Source organism: Sinocyclocheilus anshuiensis, unplaced genomic scaffold (assembly GCF_001515605.1).
Source record: "Sinocyclocheilus anshuiensis isolate Anshui unplaced genomic scaffold, SAMN03320099.WGS_v1.1 scaffold315, whole genome shotgun sequence".
In the NCBI taxonomy this organism is placed as follows: Eukaryota; Metazoa; Chordata; class Actinopteri; order Cypriniformes; family Cyprinidae; genus Sinocyclocheilus; species Sinocyclocheilus anshuiensis.
In genome coordinates this window covers 275,990-288,755 of record NW_015548210.1, presented here as the reverse complement: position 1 = coordinate 288,755, position 12,766 = coordinate 275,990, and the positions used below count along the sequence as shown (strand labels likewise).

At 35.7% G+C, this 12,766-nt stretch overlaps 1 protein-coding gene across 1 annotated transcript in view; it reads left to right on the top strand.

The window, feature by feature from the left end:
- The window catches only part of LOC107653721 (Down syndrome cell adhesion molecule homolog), a 99,548-nt gene that overhangs the window by 8,889 nt on the left and 77,893 nt on the right, over positions 1-12,766 (top strand). Inside the window, exons 2-3 of the mRNA XM_016440519.1 lie at positions 5,696-6,013; positions 7,840-7,986. Of these exons, the coding sequence (XP_016296005.1) occupies positions 5,696-6,013; positions 7,840-7,986 (465 nt within the window). The remainder of the gene's footprint in view (positions 1-5,695; positions 6,014-7,839; positions 7,987-12,766) is intronic.

Here is a 12,766-nt window from a genome sequence, read left to right as displayed (position 1 = left end):
GAATTTGTGAAAATGGTGACTTTAAGCGCATGCGAATTACATGTTCAGTCTACACGTTTGTACGCAAGCACATAGTGTTTCTTTACAAAATGGCATTGCCAACTACTGGTCTGTCATGAGTAATGCAGCGTTTTTAGTCATTTTCGCAGATCCGTGTGAACAGGGATAATTTTGACAATGTTGTTTTGACAAAGAAAATGTTTTACAGTCATGTAAATGTAACCTGAAGTAGTATTTTCTTGTAAAATGTACTCCAATAATTGTTTTATTTACATATTATAATTTATAATAGTATACGTATTATAAACTATATATTATATCTTTTTTTTTTCAATAAATCAATCATTTGACTGGTTGTTTAATTAAGTATATATAGCATAGATTTGTTCCAGTTGAGAATACGCAATCACTATGAGTTGTTGTAGTACACGTGTCTCTGGGAGACGAGGGGACGTCAGCCCAGCGTGAGCAGCCACGACTCGTTCAGCTCTGCCTCGCGTTCTCTCATCATCCGAGTCAGCGGCGCTTCAGATTCAGACATCAGCGACGTCGGCTCTCGTAATTGATGTAGATCCACGGAGGCCATTTGATCTCCTTCTCACCACCAGGGAGGCTCTAAACGAACGTTTGCTCTGACATTATTCAGATGATATTCAAATCATCTCACTTAAGAGATGAGGGAAAAAAACCCACAAGAAACTTCGCTTTTCCGGTGGGACTCGCTCTGCTCCCACTCTCAACGCTTTCCTCGGCATCTGGGGGTTTCTTTGGCTTTACATATTGGCAATGAGCGGGGGTCCATTAAACCAGACACGGCTGGGTTGTGCTTAATATTCATGAGAGCAAATTGCAAGCTGGTTAAATTGCGGTGCTCCGCTACAGCTCCCTGATGCCAGGCCCGCTGTAGCCCCGGGGCAGGGATTGGAATTTTGACCCTCCCGGCTGTGTTCCGGGCTCCCCTGCACTCTCTGCCTTAATTACCTTGAGCCCGTGATGTTCCGTCAAGGTTCCGCAGCCCCTCCTATCTGCTGCACAGACAACAGCGCAGACACAGTCGGCCTGCAGCCAACAGAGTGACCCATCCACCCACACCAGAGCCAAGATTTCATCCTCAGAGAGCTGCCGATTTTACGCTTTGCACCGCTTTAAAGACATTCTAACGCGGCGTTGGATTTAGAAAACTGGTCCCTTTAAACCTGCGCATACATTTCGAAATGTGTTTATTTTTATGAATTATACACAAGAATTCATCACAAACATATTTAATCTGTCTGAAAATGATTAATTTGTCTAAATATGCAGGTTTAAAATAGAATGACGCAGCATGTTTTACTGACAAAAAATGGTATGCTATTGCTACATTGTTCTCTTTTTTTGACAGGTTCCATATGTATTTTTTTCTGAATTATACAGAAGCAATATATCATTAAAATACTCAAATTTAGCTGGTTTAAAATGGATAATTAAAAAAAGAAAAAAGGATCAGGGTATTATGGTTGCAGATTTTTGGACTTAGTACTATAGTAAAACCATAGTCAATTCATCCAAATCCAAAAATATATTTGATTTGGTCAAACGTGCAGCTTTAAATGGATAAATACAAACAAATATCATGTTATTAGGGGACTATAGTAATATCTTTTTTATTTATAAAAGTGAATAATATACCTGCGAAATTCATGACTAAAATATTCAAATCATCGAAACATATGTGGATATTTGATACAGTTTTGGAAGGGTCAGGGGATATTTCAATTTTAGAAATTATATAATTGTATTACCATGTTTAACATGTATTTAGATGATTTTTGTATTTACACAAGCAATTCTTTAGAGTATCCCAAAAATATCTGAATAAAGAAAAATGTGCTGGTTCAATGCCATTTCTTTATAAAACTGTAATACCATGATATACTGTATGAATATGGTAATCATTCAGTACCACATTAAACTACCATGGGAATCATCTGATAGCTTTAGTGTACAGTAGTACTGCAACATCTTTTTTGTGTGGGTTTATTGTGACTTAAGGTTTGTAAGGGTTAATGCCCGAGCCACACTTGCGGTTTGCAGGGTAAATATTGATCGCACATTACTTAAATAAATCGCCTGGCTAGTTTTGAAAAGAGTCCCGTGGTGGCTGGTTACACACTGTCAGTGGACAAATGCTAATGTGTTTTCAAAAGACAAACCCATATTTCTGCTCGCCCTAAATGCAACTGTCATTCCGCTCAAATGCTCCTCATTACAAACGTCCAGTCAGACCTGGCACACTCATATATAATGAACTTTTTTTTTTTTTTTCAAAGATTGACTTCTCTTTTTGTAACACTGACTTATAATAAAGCTGCTTTCACAATACTGCACCGTAAAATCTGAAAATATTAATTGACTTAAAGAGCATTTTCTACTTAATCGGATTCTAAAAGATAAATTCAGTTATTTTAAATAATATTTAATATTTTTTAAATTTAGTTTGACTTTAAAATATTTATTTTCTCTTTTGTAACACTGACGTTTAAAAAAGCCACTTTTAAAGTGCTTTAACAGCACTGTAAAATATGAAAATATGATTTTGCTTTAAAAAGCTTTACTTAATCTAATTTTAAAATTACTTTTTGGTGACATTTAATGTACTGAGGTGAATTAAGTTATATTAAATAATAATATTTACGTTTTAATATTTTACTTTTTTTAAAGTTACTTTGAAAATATTTATTTTACTTTTATTGCTATAATTTTTGTCTAGTTTTTAAATCATTTGTGTGTTTCTAACCTAATATATACATACATTTTGTGTGTGTGTGTGTACATTTAAAATGTTCACCTGTATGAAACTACTCATTACTGATCAGTATAGAGTTATTATTTAAATAGTGGATATTTCTAAAATAGTCTTATTTAAATAAAAGTATTTTATTTTATATTTTTATTATATGCATTGTTAAATGTTAGCCAGACCTTCATCGTAATTGCATAGATTTTTCAAGCAAAACGTGAGCTCGTCTGACCTGCCCCTAGATCAGCTTGACTTTAAAATGGTCTCTGCCCTTGAGCTGTCACATGCTCACCCCATAAATATCACCCTGAGTCAAGCCCAGACAGAGCCACAGAGGGACACTCTCTCAGCGGGAATTTACAATGATCGGCTCTGAAAGACAGAAACAAGCAGCGACAAAGAAAGTGCTCTGTCCGTTATTTCAGGCAGATAAGAATCGCTGTTAATCAAACAGCCTGCAGCGCTTTCTGAAAAGGCCAGATTAATTATAAATTAATTCAATTCATATTTGAAGAGTCGTGTCTGGTCGCTCCTATCGTTTAGGTAATTGAGAGCAGAATGAGTCTGACGGCGTCGCTAAGCATGTGCTGGATTTTACTATCTGAATTTGAATCAGATTAACAGATGCTGACCATGCAGATTTTTAAAGATGAAGAGTCCATCAGTGCTTGAATCCACGCACAAGCTTTACTGCATGATGTCTGAGGTGCTAAATCACATGCATCACGTCTGGATAACAGCTGCTGGCTTCTTTATGTTGTCCTCTTGTGTCTGAGGGAATGGACTGTTTTATAGTGAAGATCTTTTTGGTAGCTGCATATATTATGATTTTTTATTAGATATTTATTTAATAAATACTATTGTAAAATGTATTTAATATTACATAAAATAAATTAGAACATTTAAAATGTTCACCTAATTGGTTTGTTTTTATTATTTTTTATCTTGACTTATTTCAAAGATATGTGACCCTGGAGCACAAAAGCAGTCTTAAGTCACTGGGGTATATTTGTAGCAATAGCCAACAATACATTGTATGGGTCAAAATTATCGATTTTTCTTTTATGCCAAAAATCATTAGGATATTAGGTAAAGATCATGGTTCATATTCCATTTTGTAAATTACCTAACATAATACCATAATATCAAAACGTAATTTTTCATTAGTAATATGCATTGCTAAGAACTTCATTTGGACAACTTTAAAGGGCGATTTTCCTCAATATTTTGATATTTTTGCACCCTCAGATTCCAGATTTTCAAATAGTTGTATCTCGAGCAAATATTGTCCTATCCTAACAAACCATACATCAATGCTGAAAGCTGAATAAATGAGCTTTCCTTTGATGTAAGGCTTGTTAGGATAGGACAATATATCTTTCCATCAAAAATATCTCCATGGAACATGATCTTTACTTAATAATGATTTTTGGCATAAAAGAAAAATCGATAATTTTGACCCATACAATGTATTGTTGGCTATTGCTACAAATATACCCGTTCTACTTATGACTGGTTTAGTGGTCCAGGGTCACATATAGTGATATTTAATAAATTCTATTACATAAAAAGTATTTATGAGAAATATTAGATTAAATAAATCAGAACATTTAAATTGTTTTTTTGATCTTGACTTTTTATCTAATAGTAATAATAATGTTTTTATGGAATTATATACTGCGGTAGTGCATAAAATATCTGTTAAAATGCTGCAGGGTATCACTGTATAATCACAGTATTGACATAAAGTCTTTTAATATTTAATGATTCTTCTTAAGACCCAAAGTTCTTTTGATCCTTCACTGATTCTTTGCACTGGATTATCAACAGACCTTATATTTTGTGTGGAAAAAAAATAGTTGGATTATCAGTTTTATGTTAAATGTTGAAAGGTATGTGCTAAATGCAGATTGATAAATAAAAAAAAAATAATAATAAAAAAAAAATTTAATGAATATAAAATATGAAAATATTTTGATATGTATCTCTCTTTGTCCTATTAACTCTCTGACCTTGAAAAAGGATGTTGGGACATGAACGTGCTGTGATTGAGAGTAGATTTTCAAATGCTTAAGAAATAGCTTGACTTTCTATTGTCATTTTTTGTCTGATCATTCCACTTGTGTTCTGTTTCCATTTATCTGTGTTTTTTATCTTGGGGAATCAACTAGCTAGAGTATGGGTATAAATATTTTATTTTTTATGTGCTTTTAGACAATAGTAGCTTTATCCATGGCCCAGAACTGAGCTCCATTATCTATAAAATACCCCAGGGCACTGAAATTGGTTTTCATGCACAGCATGTCCATCTGAAAATGTAAGTTATAAGTGAACAAATCCATTTAAATTCAAAAGGGCTTTACTGGCATTACTGTGTTGCAACAGTGCCAATGGCCATTAAAAATGTAATGAATTAATATAAAGTATTAAAATACATGAGAAATTATGTGGTTTCATTAAAACAAAGTTCAGGACTCATTCTCTAAATGAAATCAACTCTTTTAAAAGTCCCAGTGGAGAAATGTGGCTGAATTTGGCCTTGCCTGGCTACATTTCCAGTACAATCTATGTCAGTTTTATTTGAAAGATTAGTACATTTAGAAAGATTAGCACAGTACATTTTCTGAGCTACCTCAATCTTGCAGTCTGCAAGTATTTGAGTTCCAAATCTGAGAGGTTTGTGCATCTATGTAAGCATGTATGATTCTGAACCCTGAAATGAATAGACCAGTGACTAAAAAGTGCCAAGACTAACTGTTTTAATATATTTATGAGCTGTTAAAGTAATTCATCCCTGGGGATGTGTAGACCAGCTGTGACAAACAAGCTGTTAGTTCTTTCATACAGAGAGAAAGAGTGTTGTGTTCTGATGAACTCTAGAAACACTAACCGCGCGTCTTCTCCTGTCTCCTGCAGTTCTCAGTGAAGACCTACATTCCAGCTTGTATTTTGTCAATGCATCTCTGCAAGAGGTAGTGTTCGCCAGCACCACGGGGACTCTGGTTCCCTGTCCTGCAGCAGCGGTGCCGCCTGCTACCCTGCGCTGGTATCTGGCCACCGGCGAGGAGAGCTACAACGTCCCAGGGATCCGCCATGTCCATCCAAACGGCACTCTCCAGATCTTCCACTTTCCTCCGTCCAGCTTTAGCAAAGTGATCCATGACAACACTTACTATTGCACAGCGGAAAATCCTTCAGGGAAAATTAGAAGCCAATATGTTCATATTAAGGCTGGTGAGTGTTTAAAGATATTTACAGATTGTTGCAAGATTGTTTTAAAGCCAAATTGAAATTAGAGTTTTGTGAATTTTAGTAACTGTCTATTTGCTTTGAATTGCATATACTGTAAAATTGCCATTCATTTGGATTACACAGTTTTGGCATAAACATATAGCATAAATACTACAACAAACTAAAACTATCGGTGCCATTGCGCTTCGGGCGTCACGAGTTCGAGTCCCGGCTCACGGACCTTTCCCAATCCCGTCCCCCTCTCTCTCTCTCACTTCGCTTCCTGTCCTCTCTACAGTGTCCTATCAAATTAAAGGCAAAAATGCCAAAAATACAATGTAAAAAATAAAACTAAAACTAATAAACGTAATGGGATGCATATTTGTCAGTCGTACATAAATGAAACCGGTGAGATTTCTGTAAAAGTACTAGGATAGGATAGGATAGGATAGGTACTTTATTAATCCCCGCAGGGAAATTGGTTTGCATGAGCAGCCAAACATAAACCATACAACACAAAATAAATACAATAGATAAAAAATAAATATAATAAAATACACTATACAAAATATACACAATATGTAAACAGGTAATTTCCCTTCAGATTATACTGGGATAAACTAAAATGCATTTTATACTAATAAACTAAATGCATTTTAAACACACAATAACCAGATTTATATATCAATTTTTTTTATATAGATTTATCATCAATAAATCCTATTTGTTTCAACTATCTTACATTTGAACTAACTGAAGGTTTTAACTGTTCAAAGTTTTTAGATGAATAAATTCACTACGGAAAGATTTATACTGATTCTAAATTATCTGAATACATGCATTTTGAAAATATGGTTACTTAAAAATAGATGCAAATACTTGATAATAAACTATGCCACATTTTTGATTGCAGAAATATTACCTGTTCCTTTCCTGTTTGATTGATGTTTGACTAACAAATATGCGTCACATTAAGTTTATGTGTGTATGTTAAAATAGTGTGATCCAAATGGATGAACATTTTCTATGCAGCTCAAATACAAAAATCTTAAATACATGCCTAAATATTGTTTTTGAGTGTAAATGTTGGCAAAATTGATGAAACTGTTATAAATGCAGATGTACACAAATTAAATTTACAGTCTTTCTTTTTCCGGGAAAATGGACCAAAAATATTGATGACTCATCCTGCACTACACACATTTCTGTCCAATCAGATTCTCTCTAGAATGATAATGTCTCTCCCCCTGATATAATTTGTAACTGATCGGGAAGTAGCAAATCATTGCTCATAAATAAAAAATATATATTTTTTAAAATTTTAAATAAAATTTCATGAGGTTTATGTGTAAATTGTGAATGGCACAAGCATAATAGATATATTTTCATAAACATAGATATATTTTCAACAAAACATTTTGATACTCAGGTCACTTTATCTTGTTTTTTAAAAGGCCAAAAATGTGTAATTTCTGCACCACTAGTGTCGCTAAACCAAACTGCAAAACTAATGACTGTATTCAGACAGGTTTGACTCGTGCCATCTGTCATTGGTCAGTCAAACAGATAGTCCCGCCCCAAACTCACACAATTGGCTAAGCCAGTGTTGCCATGCTGGGCTAGTCGGATTCTCAAAGAAATAAAAGAAAATGAAAACAAATGTTGTACTAGTGCCATAGAGGTTTAGCCTACTTTTTGGTGAAAGACTACTTGCCTGCATATTAAGCTAGAAGATAGTATTAAAACACTACATATTTTTGCAATGTTTTTTTTTTTTTTTCAAACAATGACAATTAAAGTATCAATCAACATGACCTCTTTCTCTCCAGTCTTACGAGAGCCCTATACGGTCCGTGTGGCGGACCAGACCGCGATGAGAGGCAGTGTAGCGGTCTTCAAGTGCATTATTCCTTCCTCAGTGGAGAACTACATCACTGTTGTGTCATGGGAGAGAGACACCGTACCACTCGTCTCAGGTAGGACACTGGAGGCTTTTGTGTTTGAACTAAGATGCAATTTTATGTTACTTTAAAAGAACAGTTCACCAATGTCATCCCATGTTGCTCCAAATCATTTGCATGAACCACTTGTTTCCATATAATGAAGGTAAATGGGGACTCAAATGTATTTGACGTCAATGCTGCCATTTGATTTGAGGTTGCATCCACTCAAAGTAATTGTATGGCTTCAGAAGACTTGGAATATAGTGCATGAGTCATATAAAGCTTTTTATGACACTTTCATGGTGCTTTTGTGGACCTTCACAGATCCGGTCCTCATTTACTTTCATAATATTGGCCTGGATATTTTTCAAAACTTTTGTGATCCACACAAGAAAGAAAGACAAACTGATTTGCGATATGACGATGAGTAAATTACAACATTTTGAGGTCAACAATGTGTGATTTTAAACACGCTGTAGTTTTGATCTTCCTAAGTGAATTTTAGCCAATTACAGTCCTTGCCTTTCTTGGTTGTCCATCAGTTTAACAACCCCAAGCCTGCTCTTGAAAACACATCCACATCTTTAAGTTGTTTCTTGTCCTGTTGCTGACAACGTGAGATTTATTAGTCTCTAACTTGGCATGCTGTCACAGTAACGCTCTTATAAAGAGCTCCTCTCTCGGCTCACGGCTGTCTAATCCTGAAGAAGTGGACGGTGGCAGTCGTGTCACTGAGATCCACTGTACTGACCTACTTCCCTTCTAGAGGCAGCGCGGTTGTGAAAATCCGTATCAGCTAAATGGAACACTCGTCTACACAACTGTTTCCTTCCCTCAGGGCCGTCGGCTCGTTTTATGGGGCATTTAGCAAATTCAATAAAGAATCAGAAGTCGTTTAGACTGGGGAGCGAGCGGGGACATTTTCCATAGATGTGTCATGTTTTTCTGTTCGGGTAAAAGACACCAATGAGATATATGAATCTTTTATTCATCTTCAGAGAGTAATGTGACAAATGTTCGCCTGCAGTCTAAATTACAGTCTTTAAATTCTTCAAACATCGCACATATAATGCTCAATCTCAATTTGTGTGCACATTATATTCCTATAAGTATGTCGGAGCCCAACACGGGTCTATTTCAGCGTAGAACAGAGAAAGTGTGCAATGAATCTGACAGATGTCTGTCAATTAATAGCGGCTGTCACAAAACATTAGCTTGCCGCTTGTCTGCGCCTCTTTTCCGTGCTAAATATTTCATAGGTAAAGCAATATTCCTGCAAACAACAGTTTAAACACAGTTCACTGCGTGTGGAACACTTTCACCACGCTGTCGAGGGCATTTTGAAGGAATCTGTGTTTGTGCTTGGCGTACATTTGCTAATGGCCCCTCTAAAATTTCCTAAAACCTATTCTTCTGCACTATTTTATAAATAAAAAAGCTTTCTATGTGATCTCGCATGAGGAAAAGTGAAGCTACTGTATACTTTTTTTGTTATAAAATATTTATTTCTGTCTAGTGCATTTGGAGTCCATTTGGTAGTGAAACGTTTTTGTTTTCAAATGTTAGAATTCCACAACTTTGAGATTTGTTCTAATTGATATATGCCTAATGTCCATTTCTAATGTCAGCCATTCAAAAGTTTAGGATCAGTACGATTTTTAATGTTCTCTTATGCTCACCATGGCTGCATTTATTTGATCAAAAATACAGAAAAACAGTTATATTGTGAAATATTATTGCAATTTAAAATAATGGGTTTTAATATTTTAATATACTTTAAAATATAATTTATTCCTGTGGTGCAAAGCTGAATTTTCATTAGCCATTACTCCAGTCTTTAGTGTCACATGATCCTTCAGAAATCACTCTAAAATGCTGATTTATTATCAGTATTTTTATTTTTATTTTATTTTTAATTTTTTTGGAACCTGTGATATTTTTTCAGGATGCTTTGATGAATAAAAAGTAAAAAGAACAGCATTTATTCAAATTAGAAATCTTTTCTAACAATAGGTTTTTTTTTTTTTAAATCAATTATTTTTTTCAGGATTCTTTGATGAATAAAAAGTTAAAAGAACAGCATTTATTCAAATTAGAAATCTTTTCTAACAATAGGTTTTTTTTTTTAAATCAATTTCTGCCATTTTATTGTGTAAAAGGTAAACATTGCAAGTCTGATTGGTGATGCATTAGTCTGCCTTTAAATAGAAGACTTGAGTTATCCAAGCCCATAGTATAAAAAGTGTGAGATAAATGACACCTTGATGGTTAGAGTTTGTGAAAAATGCTAATTATGGGCTATAATAACAGTAATCCTTGCCTTAGCAAGCACCACTAACTGGTTTCATGGCTGAAGTACATGCAGTATTATTTGGTATTGCACAGGTGTTTTAGTCGCAGGGGATTCTGGGAAGATCTGGTTGCAGGCGGCTGTGTTATGCAGCAGTGAGCCACAGAACAAACCGCTACAGGCGCTTTAGAGAGTCCTTAGCATTCCACACACATGCCTCGCACTGAGACCTCTGGCCAGAACAACCACTAAAGAGAGAGAGAGAAAGCGCCAGCGATACAGACCCTTTCTGTTCTGTTTTTTCCTCTCGTCCTGGTTCCACCCTGCTCATATTCCGCAGTGAGCAAACGCATTTTGGTGCAGACAGATTGGCAAACATATAAAAATACATTCTACTCGGAGAAGCTTATATGTATTGATGTAGATTAAATGCCGCAAAAAAAATCCCACCTCAGGCTTTGCTGTGCATCAACTGAAGCTGGCGTGCCGGAGATTTTCCTGACATTTTGCAAACCATTGAGCAGCAAGCTGACCATTCACTGAAAATCACATTTGGTGCCCAAAGTGGGGCGTAGCGTGCATATAACCCAACACCAAATTAATAAGTAACGAATAGATTCATTAGAACTAATTCGCTTCATAAATACTCATAAATGCTCAATATTTTGAGATCATTTAGCCGGTGGGGCTGAAAGCAGTCAATACATTCCTAAATTTTACAAATATGGAAAGTTTTAACCTTTCAAACATGTAGATATGCTTGAAAACGAAGGAAAACGGTTGGGTAGCATTCAAAAGGATCATAGAGGAGCGCTAATGTTTTTAACTTGTCCCACTGCGGCTTTTTTCCTCCAAGCTGTGAGGCTGAGCTCTCGCCTCTGCAGTCCGTGTATGACAAGCAGGATTGGGGACTTTTGTCCTCGGTTTTCCCTGTGATTGGTTGAGGTATTGTTATCCAGAGAAAAATGGGTCAACCAGCCCGCCGAGGACAGCATGTGTAAACAGGCAAACCGGAGAGAAAGTGGCTCTGGGGTGGTGAGTGATGCTCTCTCCAGCCAAACTGTTAAAAAACTTTTTCTGTACATCAGTGCTCAGTGAGCAGAATTCCCAGAATTCCCAACCCTCTCTCAATCCCTGCGTCTTTTCCACTCTGACAGAGACGAGTGGGGCTCAGCCAGATAAATAAAAGGGATACTCTGAAAAGGAGAAGAAGAAAATCAATATCGGTGTGCATTAATCACGCTGCGAGTGCCAGAGAGAATTATGGGTAAACGGAGGGAGAGAGGCATGCATGTGTGCTTTCGCGTAGGAACAGTTCTCAAGGTTCACACGCTTCTCAGGCATCCGATTACAGTGATTGTGAGGAGTTTGGTATGATTTCTTGATTATTATGGATTATGTTAATGCTGATTGTTCAAATATTTATGAACAGTGGACTGATGGTCGATATTCGTTGTTGTTTAATAAATGGTTCTTCATGAAATGGTAGGCTACTTCAATAACTGTTATAGTCAATGTGAATTCAAAACGGACCCTTTTAACTTTTTTAAAGGTTATGTGTATAATTCCTAAACCACTAGCAGCATAAAATAAAACTGCAAAATTTAAGTTTTCCTGAAGTTTACCAAATATTCTTAAACATGGTGGGACGCTCAGTGGGCCTCGTTACAATTTGTTTTTGTAAATCGTTCATAAAGCCATTCTGACGTAAACTTTCGAATTCATGAAGATGAATGTATTTTCAAAATGTTAGTTATTTTTATATACAGTAATATTCTTCAAAATGAGATGCTAGTAATGCTTTACTGATGTGGATAATAGCAACAAAAGTGTCTCAGCTGGAGATAAGAAGAGTATTTTTTCAACTAGCTAAAATCTCTTAGGTGGACACACGTTAATTGAATATTTATTGCTAGGCCTATTAGTGTTTTTTACATTTATGCAATATACTGGAGCCAAACCTGAGAAGAAAGTACAGAAAATTTCACGGCGTTCCTGGACAAGTAACTTATGCATTTGTCATTCATAGGCAGGGATTATGCTAATACAGGGCCTAAAACTAACTTTTTGCCACACCTGCCAATGGCCAGTGATATGATAAAATTTACCAGGCAAAAATTTTTTTTACCGCCCATGAAACTCTTTTTGCATTTTGACATAATTGTGTGTGTTTTCGTGCTAGTTAATCTTCCGAAATGAAGAAGCAATATCTTCTCAGGTAAAAGTTATTAGAACCGTGTCTAGGGACAAGTGGGCCATCACACTGCTCTGACCTTATCGGTCCATTTGTATCCTATTATTCGATTCGCTCTTGTCGCTTATGACAGCACAGCTAATCACGATGATCTGGTCTTCGGAAAATATTATTTCGGAAATTATTATTAATGTCAGAAACAGCGAATCTCTTTAAAAACTGGCTGTTATTTTCACTTCATTGCATTGTTATAATTAGTAAAAGTTGTACCCGCCAACTGGCGACTGACACTGTTACATGGACTCGCCAACGCTTATTTTTACTCGCAT